This window comes from Lissotriton vulgaris, chromosome 6 (assembly GCF_964263255.1).
Source record: "Lissotriton vulgaris chromosome 6, aLisVul1.2, whole genome shotgun sequence".
NCBI lineage: Eukaryota > Metazoa > Chordata > Amphibia > Caudata > Salamandridae > Lissotriton > Lissotriton vulgaris.
In genome coordinates this window covers 137,537,999-137,561,841 of record NC_141694.1, presented here as the reverse complement: position 1 = coordinate 137,561,841, position 23,843 = coordinate 137,537,999, and the positions used below count along the sequence as shown (strand labels likewise).

General features: G+C 45.0%; 2 protein-coding genes across 3 annotated transcripts in view; both read left to right on the top strand.

Moving 5' to 3' along the window:
• Positions 1–23,843, top strand: part of LOC147706908 (mechanosensitive cation channel TMEM63A-like) — a 926,114-nt gene that overhangs the window by 145,146 nt on the left and 757,125 nt on the right. The window lies entirely within an intron of this gene.
• Positions 1–23,843, top strand: part of LOC147706910 (mechanosensitive cation channel TMEM63A-like) — a 403,911-nt gene that overhangs the window by 145,099 nt on the left and 234,969 nt on the right. For both annotated transcript variants that reach the window (XR_015296601.1, XM_086926170.1), the window contains exons 4-5: positions 13,757–13,820; positions 17,348–17,385. Coding sequence is in view for 1 of the 2 variants with exons in the window: in XM_086926170.1 (XP_086782296.1) it covers positions 13,757–13,820; positions 17,348–17,385 (102 nt within the window). In the remaining variant the exon portion in view is untranslated. The remainder of the gene's footprint in view (positions 1–13,756; positions 13,821–17,347; positions 17,386–23,843) is intronic.

Below are 23,843 nucleotides of genomic sequence, written 5' to 3'. Positions count from 1 at the left end.
TTCCTTGACAAGGGATGTTGGCGTTGTCAGAACTCACGGGTGATTGTTGTTGCTTGAGATGGCTAATTTCAAGTTAGTTTTGAAAATGGTAGTGAAACATGATCATGGCACAGAAGAGAGCTTTCCTGGTTAGGGGACAAAGCTCAGGTTCTAATTGGAGGCAAAAGCAATTAACGGCATCACTGGATTTTCTTTAGAGTAGTGTTTTGCATTAATTTCGGTTGGGATCTGTTGGTGGAGTAGTCCTAGTTTTCTGAGATTGGTCATGAGTTAGTTTGCAACTAGTAAGCTGGCAATTGAAGATCTGGACTGGAAAAGTAGCTTTTTGTAAGTTTTGTTTTATTTTTTTCTTTGTCAGTTTTAAGGGCAACGAAGAATTCCTCTATCTCCATCTTGTGTAGTAGTGGATAGGTGATGTGTAATCTAGCTTTAGAGGATATAGCATTGCCTGTTTTGACAGTAAGAAATGTAAATATTTTGGTAGAGTCAGAATTTATTGGTGTAAAAGGTAAGGATTCTTTTTAATAATAGCTATCTGATCACAAGGTATTTTAGTTCTATGCAGGTGGATTAGTTTGTAATAGATCATGGGTAGGTGTTAACTGAGGTGTGAACCATATTTCTCTAAGTGCCAGCAAGTGAAGGCTGTTGTCTATAATCAAGGTAAAGATAGCTGTGGAGCAGGAGGTCGCAGACCCCAGAGTTATTGATGGTTCCTTGATTGGGTAGTATGTCTTGTAGATTTGTATTTGTATTTGTATTTGAGCTTATATAGCGCACAGCTACCCGCAGTGGGTTTCCCGGCGCTTGCTTAGGGAACCCGTCCTGGTATTCCCCTGTGAGATAGCAGGGTATCCACAAGGTGAAAGTCAGGCATCCCGCCGCGAGGGGCCGTTGTGGAGATTAAGCAAGCTATTGCGCAGAGTCGCAGAGTGTGAACCCGTGAGTCGAGAAGGCACCGGAGCGAGAATTATCGAGTCTGTGGAATTTTTAGCCCAAGACCCGCCGAGGCGGGGAATTGAACCCTGGTCCAGGACCGATCTCAGCTTCTGGGTCTGCCGCCTCTAACCCCTGAGCCACACTTCTCCACGATGTGTTGCATTGTTAAGAGCATGTATTGATAAGACTGCATATAGATTTACTACTCGGTCTGTGAGTTTTAGGTGTGTTAAAGGTGGGAATGTAGAGAGAAGAGGCGATGTGGCTTCTGGTAAAGAGTGTTGATGTGAGCTTTCAGAGGTGTTTATTTATATAGTCAAGTTTATTCTTTATAAATCTAAATCTTTCACTAAAATCGTATACTAACAAGCATTGTTCAAATAAAAAACAGAGCAAAATCCAAAATGAAATAAGCAATGATGTCTATCTTGCTACTTCAGCTTTTTAAAATATTCCGTTGGAATTCAGTTGCATATTAAGCACAGGTTAAGTAAGCAGGAAGGTCCTTTCATTTCAGAAACCAGAACATCGGTAGATGGCTCTCGCACCACTATAAAATAGAAACTTCAAAGTACATGTGAATAAACTATGCCAATAAGCCCTTAACATTACAAACATTAAAATATCCTTGATTATCTCCTAAACCATTATACAGCTAGATAGAAATGTTAATAACATAGTTATCCAGTGATGTGATTCAAGAGTGAGTGTCAATAATGTATAAAATAGGAACGGTGATAAACCTGATAGACACTCTCTTCAAGATGGAGAGCGCTTTCTGTAAATTCTGTATAGCTTAAAAGTTTGAGTTAAAGATTGTGGTGCGCATGTCGAGATTATTGTCGGTAGACTGGAGGATGATCTTACTGTGGTTAAACAGAAAATAGATAAGGGTCACAAGATTGTTTCCAAATGCTTCAGTTCTCATAAACTTTTATTTCACATTGAGGAGGTTACCAGCAGTATCTGTTATGCTTAAGTGTTTGAAATGATGTCCTCAGTGACCCTCCATTAGGATTACCTATTTTTCACCCCATTATTATACGTATGTGTGGAAATAAATTAATCCACCTGGTGGAAAATGTGCCCAGCTAGTGGAGTTACTGTGGTTCCAATCTCATCTACACCTGCAAATGTTCTGAGGTCCTGTGTTGTAAATCATGCGCTGTTATTTACTGGTGTATTTCACATTTGTTATAGTTAGGTGAGCTAGCAGTTTTGTGCATTGGATGCTAGATTTTTGCATTGTTTTTTATCAGTTGCTTGGTAATAAAAATGTTTATTCTTCAATTACATTGTATCACCTGAGGCTAGATTACAAATTTATTATGGATTATTTTGGGTTTATTTATGGTTCATAACAAAAAACATAAAACTGCAAAGATAAAGCAAAACTGTATGGTATAATAGGTTCTTACATCAAAACTTAAAAACTCTTGTAATACAAACATTAGACAGAATTTGTTTCCCCAAATCAACAGTTCTTTCTCAAATACATTCATACATTTCAGAAAGTTAAAATGTACATGGTTCAGGCTGCAGCTTTTAAAAACATATACCCTGCTCCTTTTAAGTTACTCCCTATTATCGTCCTATACAGGACTCATACGATTTCAAATTCATCTACAACCAAACTCATCAGGTCAGTTGTTTAATCTACTTCCATCTAACGAGTACAATAGCATTGGGATGCCTGCTATATCACACACTTTCTTAGACTCAAATGTCATCTATTTCCTAAAATGAAGCAGACCAATATTGGATGGCATGTCACATAATATAGTACTTAGTACTTCTTAGTACTTCTTCTTCTAGCAGTACTACCTCAACTACTCATGAATACTTCAGCTGTTATTACTACTGCTGGTACCCCTAACACTGGTCTTAGTAATATGATCACAGCACATACTACAAGTAGTGCTTTGTCTAATATAGCTACCAATACTAATATTACTGGTGATATTACTACTAGCCCCACAGTTACATTTTCTAGTAGTTCTACATCTAGTTCTTCAAAAACGAATTGTACAATTAATAACACCGCTAATGTTTGTTTCACTATTACTGCTATAACCCAGAGAACGAAAGCAGTAATGTGCCAGATACAACGGTCTAGTTGACCTGTCTTGTTGACAAAGCAAGGACCCAAGGAGAAGCACTTGTTTAATGGATGAGAGAACCTCATCCACACTTTTATTGCATGCTTCATCATAGGCTGACTCATCCCAACCTTATAAAAAGATGACACTGTTGGGGGGGGCCCAAACTCAATGAGAGGGAGTTCAAGATAAATATAACTGGGTAAGCAAGGAAACAAGATTATTGCTAAAACAGCCTCTGTGTAGAACCAAAGGAATTCCTGTATTCAAGTCTACACAGGGCAGGATTAAAAATCATAAATAGAATGAACCATGAAATTATATCTCAGCCATCCTTTAACGTGCCCGAGAGCCCATGAATTAGCCCAGAAAGGTTCTTGGGCCTTCATCAGGGTAAACAGGATCCCTTCTCTAAGTTCTGGTGGTACATCTGTGCAGAGGTAAGAGTAGGTCTTATCTTAAGAATCAAAAGGTGTGATTTAATAGCTAAAGGGATATAAATCCGAACATGTTTAACAGTAACTATAATTCAGCACTTGTATTCAATTATGCATGCATTGTACATATTTTGTAATTTATCATAACCGATAATTGATGCGCTTGTGAGTACATGGCACACACTGCAAATGTGTGGGAAAACGTGAACACATCCACACTGTGGTCCTACTTACCCTACCTTAGGATTTATCTCACCACCTGGTCTCAGCTGAAGAGGACAACCTCTGTAATCGCACACTTAGGGAAATGAAGGTTAACATGTATGACTCTTGTGTACTTAAACAATACTCAAGACACATGGTTAGGGTAGTGAACCGTTACTCAAAAACTAATCAGATACAAGCGGGCTGTCTCCTGGAGGTATATTATGCAAGATTGTCAATTTACAATTTTACTACATGATTATACACTAATGTTTGCAGCTTGTTGTGCTTGTTACATGTGAAGGTAAGGTAAGGTAATATTTTATTTGTACACGATTGATTAAAATCTTTACAAAAATATAAAACACAGATAAGGACATTTAAAACCACTTTGTAGTTGAGGTTAAAAAGATCAAAGTTTGCAATGGTCAGATCAAAGTTGTCCTGAGGTGTTAATGAAGAACTTCAAATGATATCAAGTCTTTTCCTTATTGAGTCGAAGAACTTCACCACCTGGCAGTTAAATTTTGTGTCGCTAGAGATAAAGCATAGTTTTACAGCCTGCCTGCAGGTCCGAACAGCATATGTCTTGAAGGATGGAAGCAGAAAGTTGCACCTCAAATCTCTCAGTTCAGGGCATATGCAGAGTACGTGTACAATGTCCTCTTTTCCGGACTTGCACAGACGACACTGTTGCGAGGCCAGTGTTCTCTCCCAAGGGGCAGGTGCGGCAGTATCGGGATTACGCAAAGGCGTAATTTTAGAAACTTTTCTTTAGCTTGAATTTTCATCCCGATGTTAAGATAGGCTTGTGGCTGTATTTTGCCATAGTTCCCCAGGGTTGTCCATCCATGCGCTCTGTTTGCTAGGTCTTTCTTGTCTTCGATCACTGAAATAATGCGTGCCAATTTTTTTGCCAGTTTTTTAAAGGACTGGAGATCTATAGACGTTTCCCAGGTGTCGGACAAACCTAGGACCTCAATTGATTAAAAAAGGTAGGCTCTAGGCAGCGAGGTGCGATGCCGTAGTAACTCTTCCCATACGTTGGCATTTAGGGAGTCGGCCTCTGCGTTGTGGATCTTACGCCAGCTTGCTACGTACGCACTCCGCCTTTCTAAAGTTTGTTTAACAATGCCGAATTCCATACGAATCTGGGCGGGGGAAACGTATGAGGGAAGGTTAAAAATGGCCCTATAAGAGTTAGCTATGACTGTGTCCAGCGGTACGGCATCCTTCCCGTGAATTGATTAACTCCCATACGTGAGTGTTGGCTGTAGTTTAGCACGCAGGATTTCAAGGAGTGGCTTAAGTGTAAGATCGGGGAGTTCTGCCTTTAATGATTTTAGTGCTAGATAAGTCATTGTAGCTTTCCCTCGGATGGAGTGCAGTTGAGGCCTAGAGTTGTTGTTTGAGTCCAAGAGGACACCCAGATATTTGTATGAGGCTACCCTGCCAAGTTTTTCGCCATTCGGGTACCAACAAGGATTCCTTTTTTTACTGTAATTAACCGTCATGGACTTTGACTTGTGAAAATTTATTTGGAAGGCGTTCTTTGCTGAAAAGGTGTAAGTTGCATTCAGGAGGTGCTGAAGGCCTATTTGAGTGCGGCTTATCAGCACCAGATCGTCCGCTTATAGCAAATTTGAAAGGGTAATTCGTCCTAGCTTAGGTGCGTGATTGCGGCATTTGTCGAGTTCAGCAGGCAGATCCGCTAGAAAAAGATTAAATAAGATGGGCGCTAATAAGCAGCCCTGTTTTAATCCTTTTGTCGTCCTAATTTATCTCGAAAGGTCTGTGCCTGCCCCAAGCTTGATTTTGATCCAAGAGTTAGAATGGAGCAGTATTAGGACGTCTAAGAGGCGCTTTGGAATGTCCCAGTTATATCATTTCTGCCAAAGTTTGTTGCGGTCCACATGATCGAAGGCGGTAGTATAGTCAATGAATGTAAGGAACAAGGGTGACTTAGTTGATTTTGCTGCACTCATCAGGAGGGACAGAGCCATGATGTTAGTTGTGGTCCCTTGGCCTTTACAGAAGCCTGTTTGGTTAAGAGGGATGATGTTATTGTCGGAGGCCCATGATGATAATCCCTACATGTGAAAATACTCAACAATACTACATACAAGTATAGCATTCATGCATGCAAGAACACACAATGGTGCCAATAAGCACTGAGAAAGTGGGATGGGGAATTAATCCACGCCCTGGACTGACCTGATAGTTCTTGTGTGTGAAGTAAGCGTCCTGAGGCGGAAGCCGGGACAACTACATTTTGATAAAACGCTGCGATTGATGCGCTGTTTTAATTGTACATTTTACTAGCTAAAGCACACTTGTGTTAGCGTGTGACTTTATTTTTAACATTCACTGCTACTGTGGCACTGGGGACTCGAACCCTTCTGTGGAGGCGATGTGCTCCGGTGGGTCCCGCCATTTTGGGTCGGGAGCCGGCAGAGCAGTGCAGTGCTCCGCCCCTCCCGCCCTTTCTTCTTTAAATGGCCCCCCTCACGAGGAAGCGCAGTGGACGAGCGCAGCGGGCGCGCCGGCGGCGCGCCAAAGGCGAGCCCGTCTGCGCCCGTCCGCGCCCGACCCGCGCCGCGCCCAGGGCCATACCCGGACCCGCGCCCAGGGCCATACCCTCTCCCATTCCATACCTATTTCCTAAACTGGCGTACAATAGAGATACGCTTCTAGCCATAAACAGCAAATGTTCCAGTAAGGGATGTAAATCATGGGAACCTGGGACAAAATCCCCAATTACATCTTCCCATTGCGCCAACTGCTCTCTATTGTTGCCTAAACTCCTCTGGCTACCTATAGCACAGCTAAGAGACCAGAACACCTGTTTCAGAACTGACGACCCTCTGGTGAACTGCCTCCTTCTCAACACGAGGTCGCTAGTTAAGCACAGCTCGGAAATTGCCGAGCTCATCCAGGATGAAGACATAAAAATAGCATTCATCACTGAATCTTGGACTGATGCAGCATCAGGCCCAGATATAGTCAAAGCCACCCCCCAGGACTTTATCTGCCACACCCTAAACAGGGACAAGAGGAGAGGGGGCGGCCTAGCCATCATCCACCATAAAGACATCAGAGGCTCCTTTCAACCCGGCCCTGCAGACCTTGACGAATCTCTGCTTTTTAACTTTACCCTCTCTAACCACCAGTCCTTCACAGGCTGCCTTGTTTATAGGCCTCCAGGGGAGAAAACTAGATTTCTAGCAGCCTTGAGCAAACTGCTAGAAGCAGCAGCATGCACCCAAAGGTTCATTCATTTGGGTGATTTTAATTATCATCTGGAATTCAATGCATCCACAGACACCCAAGAATTAACTGACTTATTGTTGGGGATTGATATGTTGCAACTAGTAACTGATCCCACACATAGAGCAGGACACACCCTAGATGGGATTTTCTCCAATCAGCCCAATCTGAAAGTCACCTCGGTTCTACCTGTCTATTGGTCTGATCATTCAGCAATTTATTTTGCTATTCCTCTCGCCACTCCTGAAAAACCATCTAGCAAGAGAAACGTCCCGAGACTAGTGAGAAAATGGAAAAACATCACAGGGGACTCTTTAGACAACACATTAAACAACTCACTGACCCCTCTTCCCAATAACGTGGAGGAAGCAGCTAAGACCTATACAACCTGGCTGGACCAGGCCTGCCTACTCTTAGCCCCCCCCCCCAAAAACTACCCACTCCACTCGGGCTACGCCCGCCGCCCCGTGGTTCACAGATAAAATAAGGGAACACAAAACACAATGCAAAAAGCTTGAAAAAATCTGGCGGACGAACTATAGCGAATCGGATAAACAAACTCTTAACTCGGAGCAAAGACGCTATAAAGAAAGAATCCTACAAGCTAAAAAAGCCTTTCTCACGAGACAAATAGAAGACGCTAGCAATACCCCTAAAGAACTATTCCTTACCGTCTCATCCCTAGCCAATCCCAAACCCATAGAAATTCCAGGGAGTCTTTCACTTTGCGAAAGCTTGGCAACCTTCTTTCGTGAAAAGGTGGAGAACATCTTCTTCCCCCTAGACAGGCTAGTGAAGACTTCCTCACCGAGCGAGGTCCCTGATCCCCTTAGACCCGGGACTACGCTTCAACATTTCCAGCCCATCACGGAAAAGGAAGTGAGGGGTCGCCTACTAAAAATCAAATCAGGCTCCCTGCACGATCCCTGCCCCACTGCAATAGCCAAAATGGCACCAGAGGCCATTGCCAGGGGTCTCACCCCCCTCCTCAATCAGATGCTGGAGAAAGGGGAATATCCCTCAAGGTGGAAGCAAGCCTCCATCCTACCCCTGCTCAAAAACCCAACCTAGACATCACGGAGATGAACAATTATCGCCCGATCGCTAGACTCCCCCTCCCTGCCAAAATAATAGAAGGTAGCCTGAACGCACAACTAAGCGCCTTTCTTAAATCAGGGGATCTTCTTGATTCCTCCCAACACAGCTTTCGGGAAGAACACAGCACGGAATCCGCCTTGATTAAATCTATGGAAGACATTAGGCAGGTGATGGATGCAGGAGGCAGAGCGGCCCTGAACCTGCTGGATCTTTCTGCGGCCTTCGACACGGTCCACCACAATTTATTGGTGGACCGGTTGAGGGCCTGTGGAATCCAGGGAAAGGCACTAAAAATCCTACAAGCCTTCCTGTCTGATAGAACCCAGACAGTGGCACTGGGCAGTCACGAATCACACTCCTTTGTACTACCGTGTGGAGTCCCCCAGGGATCTTCGTTAAGTCCCACCCTTTTTAACTTTTATGTGTCTACCCTCGCCCCGGTGATTCGATCGTTCGGCTTTCAACTCACGGCATATGCCGACGACACACAGATTGTGGTGTCCCTCCTTCCCGGCAACACTGATAACACTGCTGACAGATTCAGAAACTGTATGCACGAAGTGGGCCGCTGGATGGCACAAAGCTGCCTTAAACTAAACTCCTCAAACAGAGGTTCTGCTCTTTGGTGCCAGAGATAACTTCTGGTCCCCGAGATGGTGGTCAGACGAAATGGGACCACTGCCCGTGCCGGTTGATAAAGTGAAAAATCTTGGTATACTGGTGGATACCACCCTGACCTTCAAATCCCAGGTGAACGCTCTCTCTTCTCTCTCCATTACACCCTCAAAACCATCAGAAAAATCCTTCTGTATCTGGAGAAGAAACACAGGAAAACGATTGTCACAGGTCTAGTGCTCTCACGCCTAGATTACTGCTACAGCCTGATGTTAAACGCCCAACAGAGTGTACTCAACAAACTTCAACTTCTGCAAAATGCAGCCGCCCGCCTGATCACTGACACGCCCAAATTTGCCTCGGTATCTCAGGATCTGGTGGCATTACACTGGCTACCTATTCGTAAGAGAATTACTTTCAAGGCACTATGCATGGTCTTCAAAGCCCTTCATGATACGGGCCCTAGGCATTTGAAATCACTTCTTCGCTGGCATAAACCAGCAAGAACCCTGAGGTCAGGACAATTGGCTCTGGTCACGGTCCCCAGAATCAAAAGAGCTCGCTGGGGAGGCAGGAGCTTTTCTCTTGGGGCGGCAGAGGCCTGGAACAAACTCCCACTTGCGCTCAGACAAACTCAGGGTCTGATGGCCTTCAGAAGAGGACTTAAAACATGGCTCTTCACTCAGTAAGCACGCTCACTCACACCAGTCTATCATATCAGCGCCAGGACACCTCCGGGTAACAGAGCGCTCTACAAATGTGCCAAATAAATAAATAAAATAAATAAATAAAATAAATCCTAAATTGTCCGTAAATCCGTTGAGTCACATTCACACATTGTTGCGAAGAGAGTATTAGATCTAAAAAGATGCCAACAATCATTGGTGGCGGGGTAGGTGGCTCTCGTCACACTCGGCACATGATTTAATTTGCACATGTATCAACATGAGCACATACAATCAAACATAAAGGGGTGCGAGGTAGAAAAGTGGGCAGCTATGAAGGGGAGGCATCTGACTATTAAAAAAATAATAATAATAATCAAGGGGAAATATTTTCAACACGAAGAATACGAGCGACCAGATCTTACTGTGTAAAATATTGATCAGGTCGGTATCAGCTGAAAAATGGCAGACATTCATCAGTCTAACATGGACCATTAACTACCAGGAAATATAATTGTATATTCCATGTGCATCTGTGATTCCCAGTTACTTCGCCTGTTTGCAGTGTTGCATGCGTGGGTTCACATCATGGGATTATCTGCCCTTTTCTAAAATGCCGCAACAGGAAAGCTGATCAGAAGCATACCTTAGTAGAAAGTGGATATTGGCTTTGAGTACAAGTTCAGGAATAAACAAATATCAGTGGATTGGAAGGACATGTTTTGTGATCATTTTCCATTGATACATTTCTCCTGATTTATTCCGACAGTTGAAACCAGCTGAAATGTATTAGGAGAAAAGTGGAACTTTTCACGTCACTGCTTCTGCATTTTGAAACTAATTTTCATTTTGAAAACTTGGAGTTTGTGGTAAATACCAGACCTGTTAAATACCTCTGCCTGAGCCACTGGTAATTACCGGGTTTGGCAAGTTCACCAGCCTTTTCAGCCTAAGTGGCAATAAGGGCCTGTGTGTGGAACCAGGGATCACTTACCAGGGTTACACGTTTGTCCTACGTATTGTATCACAAATGTTGCATTCTGTTATACAATATAATGTAATTTTGTCACATTTATTTTTGTAGCTCCACTTCTGACTTTAAACGCCATACTGTCTTACTGTACACGGAACTTGATACAATTGCACTGGAAAGCCTCAGCTGTAACAAAGGCAAGCCACCCCTGGGGAAACATTGATCCATATTCAAAGTGTAACTTACTTGCAGTTACTCTTAATTGTGAGCTACTAACTTACAGAAATGTAGCGCTAACATACATATTTTAAAAGGAGACATGCTGCTAAAATCAGTGAAGATGAAACCATCTTGGTTCCAGAACGTTTCTCACCCATAATGAAGCTGGAGGCAGGAAAAGTACATATTTTGACAGAAAAATATCATTTGTTGAAAATAACCTTCAATAACCGAGGTCTTGGCTGTGTATGTTCTGGACATTGGTTTTTAACAAGCACGGGCTAAACTAAAAGGTGTGGCTTGCATTTTCAGTTATAAGCTACACCTATTAGCTTTGTCAAAGCCACTGGGTGCACAAAATTTGTATTTCAGCAGGAACTCAGTGCCAGGAGCAGGGGGGCTGCTGGGCACGCCGGATCCCATTAGAAAAACAGACATTCAGCATCCCTTGTAAATACTTTGTTTTACTTTATAGTGTACCAATGAGTCTAGAAAGGCAAAGATAACAAAACAGAACGACTTTTGATTTACAATATATGTATGAGATAAAGAACGTAATGCAACCAAAACTGGTGATTTAAAATTCTCCTCATATGTAAAATAATCCCTCAAGCATTCCGGCAAAAGTTCTTTTTAGGAGGTGAAAGGATACTCCCCAAAATCGCATGATGAGACTAAAATATTCCTCTGAGCTGCTCCAAGTTGAGATTTAAAGACTTCAACCAGTGGATGTAGGCAGCTCACCGAAAAAGCTGGTGATTTGGAAGAGTCTGACCCAAAAGCCACCCTGGCTGCTCCTGATATAAAAATGAGGCTAGGCATGGGTAGATTTCCTGGACTAAGGTACAAAGTGTGAGTGAGTGAAGTAGTGTGGCTCACTGGTTAGAGGCGGCAGACCCGAGAGCAGAGGACGGCCCGGGATCAGGGTTCGATTCCCGGCGCGGCAGGTTTCTGGACCAGGGTCAGCGGACTCGATAATTCTCTCGCCTCGGTGCCCACTCTGATCAGCGATCACACTCGGCAACTCTGGGCAGTAGCTTGCCTCATCTTCACTAACGGCCCCACCAGACCGCCGGGGATGCCTGGTCTCACCCTGGAGATACCCATTAAGGGACCATCTCTCAGGGAAGCCAGGAAGGGTTTCGCAGCGGTCGAAGCGCCTTGGGACCCTACGGGTAAGTAGTGCGCTATATAAATGCCTATACATTTACATTTACATCATTAAAGAATAAATTACACTCTTGCCTATGTGACAATCTGGATTCGTCCAAAATGGCTCTTTTTAAAAGTATAGATAAAAATTATCCATGACAAAAAGAAATATTGAAAAATGCAGACTATGGTAATAGATCGCGACCTGCAGCAGTTTTCAGCATTTTAACAATTCGGAAATCTAGCAAAACTCGCTTCCCATTGATTCTATGATTATATTACATTTCTATTTTAACTCAATGTGATAATATCTGGGGCAATATATTGATGGTTGGATTAGGTGCAGGTTGGAATATTTGTTGATAAAAATGTTTCTTGTTCCTTTTTATAGCTTGCATTGTTTTACTCTGTTTTAACATTCTCCATTTCAGTAATCTACCTCTCAAAACCAGAATCTCTTAAATGAATAGGCCGAGTACAGTCCTGTAAAAGGGTTCACTATTATATTCAGGGTGTGTGGGGCTGTCTAGGGCATATTGAGTCCTATACCCCCCTTGCTGCCTGGTCAGGAAGTTCCAGGTCTTTTTGGGATACCTGTGTGCATGTAATGCACACTTCAGCCTTTACTAAGTAGACTTGTGTCTGAAGATCACTTGTCCACTTCCTCGACTTGCCAAGAAACGGGCAGTAATCTTATCTGCACCATTTTAATTTAGGATCTAAATAAAATATTTCTGACTGTATAAATGTGAAGGTAATTGTTGTTACGGAGAAATCCCCGATATCTGTACTGATTATTGATCAATTCTCATCTATTTTGAAAACACAAATTCTCCATGTGTGTGTTTGAAACAAAGATTTACTCTTTAGGGAGTACTTTAGTTTGTTACAGTTATCCATCTTATATGGAAGAGATTGGGCGAAGGAAACTAAATTTAGCTACTGGGCCTGTTAAACTTACCTAAGAAATTCAATTTCTTGTGATATATCAAACACTTATTCTGCTGTCCACTGAGCGACTTGGTTTAGCTGTCAAATTTGGTACGAGAATTGTGGAACCCCTGTCTCCCCTCTTCTGAAGAAAGCAACCAACACGCGTTTACAATGTGAATAATCTTTTTGGACTTATTTATTTACATAATGAAAAAAGTTCTCTTTAATAGTCATAAAATCAGTTGTATGCAAATATCTCCAGACATGCAAATCTAACATTGTTCATAAACCACTTTCAAGCTGCAACTTGCAAAACCTCAAGGTTTTTTGTGGCCATGTCTATTAGCTTGACACCCACTTGCATAAATCATACTATTTGACTGTACTGCAGAAATATTATCATGCTTGAGTGTCCATACCACATTTGAACACCCACACTATGGCACCACTCCCTAGCAATTGTCCCTAAATTCTGCTGCCTCAGACGGATCCACGTTATGGACCGTACACTTTCTGGGCTGAGGACACAGCGATTAGACGTATGGCCTCCCTGTTCTGGTCCCAGAAACCAGCAACCACGTCCCAGGCCCGTATTGAAGGCAGCGGGAGCAGGAAAAGTCATTAGCTCAACAAACCACATCACTTATTCCCGCTGTATGTAAGAGGCTTGCGGTGATGCGCACCCTCCACCCCGGCATTCCCAGGCTAAGTGCACCACCCCTATAATATTATGTTGCTGTGTGGGCGCATGGTGCCATTTTTTTTCTTCAAAGGGATGGTCAGTACAAAGCAAGCCAACGATGTGCATTGCAGGTTTCGATGCTCAGCCTGCGTCGCCTTTCATCTAAGGAGGGCCTCCCCTGAGATACATCGCAAACCCTTCAATTGCAACTGTGTGCAACCATTAAATTGTGCAAAAAACCGTAGTAATGTAAAATGTGTAAAAAATAAAAGTCTATGTGCATAAACAAGCCTGACGTGACCAGGTCAATTGCACAACCAGAGATCATCACTTGACTCACAAAGCAAGCCACACTTTCTCACAGATGAGGTTTGAATCAGCCCGCACTATGCACGGCATAGGCAATTTAAAAAAATAACGTAAAAGTATTAATATACTTTCAATTTAAACCATTTATTTTTGGCTTTCTTTAGTGAACCTGGATCGCGATATTACCGTAGCCCATCGGTTTCAAATGCAGACCTCGACAATGATACGGTATGTATGTGATTAATGTGACTGTGGAGGAATTATATGTGTATTCTTAAGCACCTGAGAGATTTTCCTTGCTTTTGCATACACTCTCTATGCTTTACCATGTGATTTAGAAGAATATAATGAGACATTGCTTTCCTATCCATTTCCAAACCTTCACTTCTCTTCGTGTCTACTTTTATAGATCTCAGAACCGGTTCTAAAAATTTACACTATGCTTTACTACTTCCCTTTCTCCTTTTCATATTATCGACTACCCTTTGTCTTATGTTCTAGCATGTCTGGATCTCATCACTGATACCTCTGTCTTCCCAAGTTTATCTGCTTGCCTCAACTCTCGTCTCCGTGACGCGAGTACAGGTGTGCATGTTGAAGGCCATTCATGAGTGATTCTTCCCGCATTTTTTGTTTTTGTTTTAATTTGTTTGTTATTTTTGCTTTTCAGTAGTTACATAGTCATTAGCTACTTCTTGTATATGCAACATATTGCCAATGTATAATACTTCATCAATAACTTAAAGCTTGGTCATAGAGGGATACAAAGAGTTATTCGTACAAGTTAATGACAACCCAGTGGGCACTGATGTGGCACCTGTATCCTATATTATGCATGACGTTGCTCAAAACAGTTATGGTTAACATTCGTGATACCATACAATCCTGAACTGTGGAGGCGGGTATTAACTTATTGAGGACACAGTAAGTAGAAAGAAGGCAGGGGGAAACTTATATGCGAAATGCTGCTTGACCACACCCCCACACTGCACCCATTCGCATGAGTGCACCCAATGTCCCATCTGGCCTCCATGTGTATCCGCTATAAATTTTGTTGTGTTGGCAATTTGTCTATGACTGAATGTGGTACTTTTGAATGCTTGTTTACCCGGGGCCTCTTGTCACAAAGATTGCACTATCCCCCTATTCACACGTCAACAGGTCTCATTGACTCTCATGTGGGTATGTAATATCAGTCAGTAATACAAGCAATATTAGTCCGCATCTCTGTGTCGCGAGAGATATCAAAATCAGCAAGTAGTAACCAGTTATTGGCCTGATGTACTAAAAATTGGGCCACAAAGCAGTCAGTGTTTTTGCAAATTGAGTGATGTGTGATTTTACCTGGTTTTTGAGCAGCAACAAATGTACTATACCTAAACAGATCAACACCGGCCGATCTCAGTACATCTGGCCCTATATCCTTAAACCAAATTCTGACTGTGCCAGGTATGATGTTAAAAACAAAAGCCATCCGTAAATGAGGTAGGGGATGTGAAAGGCGTGTGGATTAGGCAGCCATCTGTTACTGCCCATCTCTAAGTAGGCCCAGTGTTATTCTAACCTCTCCAAATGACACCAGTTTGGGTTCCCCCGTTTCAAATGTTTTCACCTATGCTTTAATTTCTTTCTAATATAATGTGTTGTGCATCATGTCGTCCTTATAACTATACATCCTATCAATCTAAGACAGATTTATTTAGGTTCTGTGGAAAATGCAACAGAGCTAGCTTATTTATTCTTAATACTTTCTTTTTTGGTCTTCTTTCTTTTTTTTTAACTGTCTTTCTGTTCTTCATTCAGACACTTAACAGTAAAATAAGTCTTTCCTCTCCACCTAGAACAAGAATGGAGGGACTGTATAACTAACTAGATGTGTCATTACAAACTTGGTTCAAAACATAGGGTGCTACAAGGGACTTATTTCAGAAATGTTTGCTCTTAGTCAACGAGTGGTATCACAATTTCACACTCTTAAGTATCCAGAGGATATCAAATTTGTTTTGAACACAGCATAAATGCTTGGAAGGTAAAGATAAAACAGAGCAAGAGAGGGGAGGTTTGTTTTGAAACAAATCTTTACTTTGTAAAATTGACAAGGGATGTGAACACAAATTAATTCAAGCAGAAAAAGTCATGAACGAAGAAAGACAAAAAAAATTTCTATGGTTCATAACAATGAGTATCAGCTCCAGCTAATTCAAACAAACAACCCAAATTAAACAATAAAACGTGGTTGTAAGTTGGCGTCTAACGACAGCATTAAAGGAGATGATAGCAGGATGTCGACGTTTCGGTCTTTGTTGTATTCATCGATAAGACCATCATCAGGACGATGTTTTATTTCAATGCTGTAAACAACTCCCTTAGGGTGTTGCAAGGGGAACCGTGTTGGATGTCAAACGGTCAAAGAACCAATAATGAAAGGATGTGAGCCAACGTTTTTCGGATTTCGAATGTGCTGGCTACTTAGTCCAGGCGGAGCAATGTACTGTTCTATTTTAGGAAAAATCGAGCGGCACGGAAAAATCACCACGGGTTCGTCCCGTGGTGATTTTTCTGTGCCGCTCGATTTTTCCTAAAATAGCAAGGACCTCGAACACACTGCCTCTCCACCTCTGGCAATCATCCGTCAGTGCCTCAATTCAGGACGGACCTCAAGACCTAGTTTTTCAACTCAACCAAAGCGCCTTTTGATGGATCAGCAATACCCCCCTCAGCGCCCTGAGACCCTGACGGGTGAGTAGACGCTTTTTACAAGTCACCTGATTGGTTGGTTGACTGAAGGTTCAGGTGCATTCCATGTGTGACTGTGCAAGTTGTGTGTTTCTGTATGTGGTACGTTACCAGTATGATTTTTGGAATCCATTCAATGCTGTTCTAAAATATTAATTGAAATAAATCTGTTCATATTTTCCACACCTTCAGAAGCATTTTATTTAATATTCTATTGCATGCACTGAGGGCGTCCTCTCGTGCGCGTGTTAATATATGTGTTTACTTGCTCATTAAACTTCTTGCAACCGCTGGTTTCAGTCATTTGACATTCATTGGTAATTAAAATATTTGGTTACAACAATAATTATGGGTTACCACCGAATTGCTCAAGGTGGCAAATGGAACTGGTGACGCTGGCATCCCTCGAGGACTATCCTTCGGTGCACAGGAGCTCATGGCTGCTGATATTAACTGATCCGAGGCTGTGATGCTGGTTTTCCTGCTGATACCCTGTCCTCGGCCACCTACCCTCTGCCCCACACATGTGACTGCCGGCCTTCTGTTTGCAGGTCACTCAAGGCTGAGAACAAATGACTGACGGGGGTGTCTTCCCGCTGAAACAACACGAGTCTCAGCGGCTGTGCGGTGTCCATGTGTAATCTGCAGCCTCCTGCAGATGCTCATTAGAGGCCCAACCCACACCCGGCCTGGCCTGCAGCAGGGATGTGTATTGGGGGGGGGGGGGGGGGGAGGGGGACACCCCGCTGTGCACCGTGGGAGGGGGTGTAAGCAATCCATGTTAATCTCACGTCGAGCGCGAGGATGTGGATGAGTTGTGGATTCACCCCGCGGGGGTCCCCCGAGATCGCACTTCGCTTGCTAATGAGACCACCTTCATCCTGTGAAGTCGCTCTCACGCCAGTCCGTTTTCTCTTTCATTGCACTTTTGTTTACAGAGAGCCAGCTAGATTTAAATGGCAAAATGATTTCTTCTGCTGTAACGCTGACTGTCTCGTTTTTTTTTTTATTTCTTTCAGGGGTTTTGTTCCTGGATAGTGTCTGCCTTTCAGATGCAGTAAGTACACATTTGTTTTTCCGATTTGCAGAGTTGCCTTGTCTGCACGCGCTCTGTCCACAGAGGGTTTATTTAACTTAGTTTATGACACTGGGTACTGCAAGCTTCAAGGGTAAATCTCTGACATGACATCACGTCTGCTCAAGATGAAAAGCGAACACTATACATACGTAATCCGCACGAATTCAAAGAGGTTGAAATGTGGAGCAATATGCCAAGATAAGAAATTACCAATGCACTTATTGTGCGTCAAACACTTTGTTGTTCCTTAGCACTAATAGTTCCAGGCAGGTCTGCAAATATAATGGTGGGTGACCACCCCTCCGACCTAAAAAAAAAAGTGGTAGTCCTCCAGATAGTAGTTTCTAATGTATGTATTCATGTTCCAGGAGGCAATACCATGTTCAGAGCAGCTTTATAGACACAGGCATGATACTGCTGACATGGGCCCTGAAGCTAGCAAGGAAAACAGGCCCCCTTCACCATGTTCAGCAGTAAAACTGCCTAATTGAGGTACACTGGCCGCTCACTCCCCTCCCCGGTGACCCTGCATCTGCTACACTGATGGTAGGTGCCGCCAAGTATATAGGGCCCGGCCGGACCACCCAGCCTGCTCCGCCCGCCAAATCAAATGATACATCCCACAATCAAATTCAATACTCCAGAGAGTGGGTGTAAAATGGCCATGTTTAATTTTCAACTTTCATAAACATGACTAAAACAGTACATATTAAAATTGATAAAATCAATAACACATTTTTTATATCGACATTCAAAATTTTCTCTATTAGACTAATTACTATTTCCCCCAGCACTAAGGGGCACTCTGGCTTGCATCGTCATATCTGAGTACCCACGCAAGGCGAACCCACCTGCATCCTTGAGTGGTGGGCCCCTGCCCTCTGGTCCTTGTCCGCCATATTCGGGCCCACCCCTCAACCACCAGGCTGCCCAGGTTCCCAGGAGGCTCGTAGGGAATACCAAGGGGCCGCTGCCCCCTGCCCTAATTCGTGACCTGGCGCCCTTGCCTCCCAGTCGGTGGGCTCATTCTCCCTGCGGAGAGCATATCGTCTCTCCCCTCAGTGCTGGCCTAGGGAGTACGCAAGGAGGACTCCCGTTACCCCTGTAAATCCATGTCAATGTTCTGTGGCCTCTTTTCCGCCACAAGGGTGACCAGGGCCCATATGTCCTTCACCCTCCCCACCACAGAATAAGTTTTGCATGAAAGACCATATTCCTCTGATCCAAATGTCTTTACCAATGTCTGATAAATGCACGCCATCCTGATGGAACATCCTATCTCCCATGATCATCCGGTGTGGGATATGACCCAAGTGGCCCTTCACTGAGCACAGCTTGGCCAACTCCCCATTGAGCCGCCTGACTGAAACAATCAAGGCTCGCGATCGTACTCCGGATTCCCATGACCGGCGTAGGATCATGCAAGACCAAGCCATCCTAGCCAGGGGAAAGGCCCGTCCCAGCCATGCAAATTCTGTCAGGAGGGCTTCCTTGACCGCAAGGCGACCCCAATTAACCATGTCATTGCCGCCCAAGTGAAGAATGATTAGATCCGGGGACTTCTGTCCCTCGTGTGCCCTAATCTCCTCCACGAGCTGCAGCAGATGTCGAATTCGCAGGCCCCCGACGCCCCGCCATAGAAACTCCGTCCCCTTCAAGCCCGTTGGTTTTACCACTCGCTGCTGCTACAACCGCACCGTGGCGTGCCGTACAAACGAGTGCCCCAAAACCCACACCAACTTCACAGGAACACTAATGAACAGGAGAGAAATGGAAAAGTCATATATAGTCTTATCCAAAATTGCGAGCATCACTTCATAGCAACGCTGGCCTTACGTATCGCTTAAAATATTCTGAGGACCAACGCCCCGCCCCACCTTCTTCACTGTTTCAGCTGGTAAGCCAGCCCCCGCTGCCAATGTCGCCGCCCCAATTCTAAAAGAGCGCGAAGAATAGCCTGCTGACTTCAATCCCAGTTTAGCTAGTTCCAACCCAAAGACTGCCTTGAATTGGTACTGTGATACGCAATCCCCCTGCTCATGTATGAACAAGGCCTGCCCCATCCCTGCAGGGCGAATGGCCAAATATGACTGCATCAGAGCTATCGGGCAGATTGCTATACTGGGTGCAGGACACAGATGTATAGTTGTACCCTTTCCCACCTGGTCAGTTTTTGATTTCTTAAGGCTCACTACTAAACCCCCCGGAGTCAGCTTGGTGTCTCGAAATTGAATGCCCCCCTACTGGTCAGCTCTAGATGTCCCCACCAGTTCCCCCAATTGAAATGCCCCATAAAAGGCCAGGGAAAACACAGCCCCAAATAATATGCTCTCAAATGATGAGCAGCAGACTAGAGGAAGGGACTCAAGAATATCGCCCAGTGTTCTAACATCTAAGGGCCTCCTCAAATCCCTTTTGGGACCATCTAACCTGGCTCACCTAAACAAAGCTTTCTTGACCACAAAAGATGCGCCCGGGTTGCGTTCACATGCCAGCTCAGCGAAGAAACCTATCGCTGTCACATGTGCCCTAGCATAAGAGACTGCCCTACCCTGGTCCCTCAACATGTGTAGAAAACTGAATATTGCATTGGCAGAAAACAGGCCCGCTATCCCGGCCTTGCGCACATACATCCTGTAAGAGATGAAATGCTGTTGCTAAGATCTCCTAGTGCGATCACTCAGTGAGGCACCTACCAGCCCCGGGGCTCCAATCCTACACAGTGATGTTGGGAACATTGTCATCTGCTCCTCCGCCTGTGGGTGGTACCTCCGGAAATCCTGTAACTTGGAACGAGACAAAGCATCAGCCGCCTGATTATCTACTCCTGTTATATGTGCCGCTTTGAACAGCAGGTTCAGCCTCAAGCAGGCCAACACCAAGTGTTTCAACAATCTCAGAACATGTTTACATGTAGCTCCTTGCCTTTTGATTGCCTCCACTACTGCCATGTTGTCTGACCAGAATATCACTGACTTGTTCTTGAAGGGTTTCCCCCACACTGTCACTGCCACTATGATTGGTAATAACTCCAAGAAGGCTATGTTTATAGTCAAACCAATCTCATGCCACTCATCTGGCCAATCGCCCCTGCACCATTGGGACCCTAGGATAGCTCAAAAGCCAATGCTACCTGCTGAGTCTGTGATCAAGCCCAAATCAGCACTGGACCCCAGCGGCGCTGGCCAAACCACCTTACCATTGAAATTTCTCAGGAAGCTGCGCCGCACTCTCAAATCCTCCTACACCTCTGCTTGTAGGCGCATGTGGTGATGCTTCTGAGTTAATCCTACCATTGCCCTTGCTATAGACCTTGAGAAGGGGCGCCCCATCGGGATGATACGAAGGGCGCAGTTCAACTGGCCCACCAACACCTGCAATTGGTGTAGGGTAACTTTAGCCCCAGCCAATGCTGAGTCAATTGCTTGGGGAAAAGCCTGCACCTTATCTAATGGCACCCTGCATTCCCCAGCTACTGTGTCAATCTCCATTCCCAAAAAGGACATGCATGTGTCGGGGCCTACTGTCTTGCCCTGCGCCAATGGTACTTTAAATTCATTTAACATAGCTACCATCTGCGCCAAAGCCTGTGCGCACGCATCTGAAGCTGCTGGGCCCATGACCATAAAGTCATCTAAGTAAAGCACCACTTCTCTGCAACCTGTCCTGAGTGTGAATAACCATTGCAGCATAGAGCTAAATGTTTCAAAGTATCTACAAGAGACTGCACAACCCATTGGCATGCACCTGTCATAGTAGAACTGGTGATTCACTTGGAACCCCAGCAAATGATAATCTTCTGGATGCACAGGCAAGAGGCGAAAAGCTGATTCGATGTCTGTTCTTGCCATAGTGGCGTTTGACCCAAGGTCCCACAGTTTCTGCAATGCCATGTCAAAGGAGGAGTAAGTCACAGAACACAAGGGGTTAATGGCGTCATGCACTGATGCCCCCCTTGGTGCTGACAAGTTGTGGATCATCCTGAACTGACCTGGCTCCTCCTTAGGAACCAACCCCAGTGACGAACACACATAACCTGGCAACGGGGGGGGGGCAGGGAAAGGGCCACCCACTCGGCCGAGCGCCCGCTCCTTCTCAACCTTCTGCGACACTACAGTGGGATGCATGCGTGCTGATAGCAGGTTATTACAGCGATCTACAGGAGGTACGCCTTGAGCTGGGATGCGGAAACCCCTGATATAAAGTCCTGGCTGCTGTTCTGTCTGGATACTGATTCAGCCAAAAAATCAGTCTCCCAACATCTACTGGCGTGGGCAGCTTATAGCTGAGGGGGTTTGTTCTCCCTGCTCCTTTCTTTAGATTTTTTTATTGCACTTGACGCCCGGGTGGGAAGAATGACCGCAGAATGCACAGGCGTGTTTGAATTTACATTGGCCTGTAGGCCAGTTACACGCTTTTTTGTTAAGTGCCCAGCAAGTTCCCCTCTTCTCCCCCGGTCCACCTTGAGAGGTCCGAAAGGGCTGCTTTGTGTGGTGTGTTTTGTTATAAACGTTTTCCAGCCACACATTGACCTCCGTCTGATCCCACCCGATGTCCGGGTCCTCTACTTTTTCCCATCTGAAGTCCCTTTAATAGTCCAACCATGCCATACCCCCATGTGCTGCGTGGGCCTTCAAAATCTTATTTGCGTAATATTCCAAAGGTATTGCCAGTTCCGGCTTCTTCTCTAACAGTACAGTTGTAAAAACATGGAAACCATACAACCAATTAGTATTGGACTCCTCAACCCTTGGTCTCCTATCTCTGAAGGAACCTTCCTTCCCATCCATCTCCCTAAATTCAACCTCCCTCCTCTTTGGTCTGATAAGCGAGAAAATATCCACAAACTCCTCTTCCAAATCTTTACATTTGTGTCAAGCGAGACATATGTTGCCAGTTTCCCAGGTTTGTATAAGTGTATCATGACCCCCCACTGCTTTAGGCCCACCATCTGAGTCTTTGTTTAAGGTCCCCACCGCCTTACCTGCTGCGGTCACTGATGCCTCTGATGGGGCGGTGGCCGTTTGACCATCCACCTGACTGGCGGTACCTGACTTTGCGTCCTGTATTTCTCCCAGCAGCGCAACCTGTTTGCTTATTTCACTCAGGGCGCTCTCCGCCGCTGATTTCGGTGCCCATGGTGCCACTGCCCCGCTGTTACCTCCGGTTGTGGAGGGGGGGAGGGACTGCCACAGCTGGTGCTGCCCCATGTGCGGGCGACACCCCCTCCCCCTGCCCCACTAGTATTGGAGTCACTATGGCTGGCACCACCTCTGGTAATACCGGGCTTGGGATATCTGGCGCAGGTACTAACGCCTTCAAAGCTCCTCTGATCTCTGCTAATTTGGCCCCCACATCATTCCCTGGCTCAGATTGTGGTGGTGCGATAGGAACCAGCAGGGGTAATGGCTGAGGGGGCACTACCCGCATTGGGGGTATGTTCGTAACAGGAGGTGCAACAGGAACTGGCTGAGGAGGCAGCACAGGTAATGAGGGTATTGGTACGCTAGGGTCCAGGACCACTGGTTCTGGCTGCGGGGGAACCACCGATGGCAAAGGGGCCTTGGGCACTACAGCCAGTCCCCCCTGCAACCCGCCTTTCTTATTCCTCTTTGCCCCACTATTGCCCTCACCCTTTCCTTTTCGTGACTGTGTCCTAGGCCTCTTAACCAGAGGAGGGAAAGCAGCTTTGGGACGTACACCATTTCTACGAGGGCGGTCCCTTAACCCTGTCTCTGGGGCCTGATCCTCATCAGACTCTGGGGCCTGCCCACCCTGATCATCCTCGCTCTCCTCTTCCTCCCTGCCAAGTTATGCCAACACCAACTTGAGCAACTGAATGATTTTGGGGTCCTTGTCCTTCCTCTTGTGGCTGCGCCCCCTTGCTGGCATCCTGAGGCCTAATGCGCACTATCAGCTCCCACTGCCTCTGTACTAGGCACACTTGCTGTCCTCTGTTTAAAGATTATGCAAATTTTTAAGCACTTCCCTTAATATCCATCACGCGCTATTCCTATGAACAAGCAATCTGCCAACCTTGCCTTACCAGCTGGGAAACCACTTCTAATCAGGCCCCACGCTATGCAAATCCTAAGCCACCTAATGGCAGGTAATGCTAAAACCGGTTTAGAACGATTAGGCTTACTCGTAAAATTTTCCTTGCAGCGACCAGCAATTAGTTTAAAAGTGATGCACTACTGAAGTTTTGACCCAGGCTCTCTAGTTTAATAATGAGCTGCTCAGCCTGCCAGGCTATCGTGTTTAACAGGGAGGCACCTTACCCCACTAAGCAACAGCTTCACCTAATCTGACTCGATATTGTTAACGCAGCGCTCGATGCGAGGCAACCTGCCCTCAGTGCCCGCAATGCCTGAACGCTCCCGCTTTTTTCCCCACTGAGCTCCGGATCGTGAGGCAAAGCGCCGGTGCCACAATGC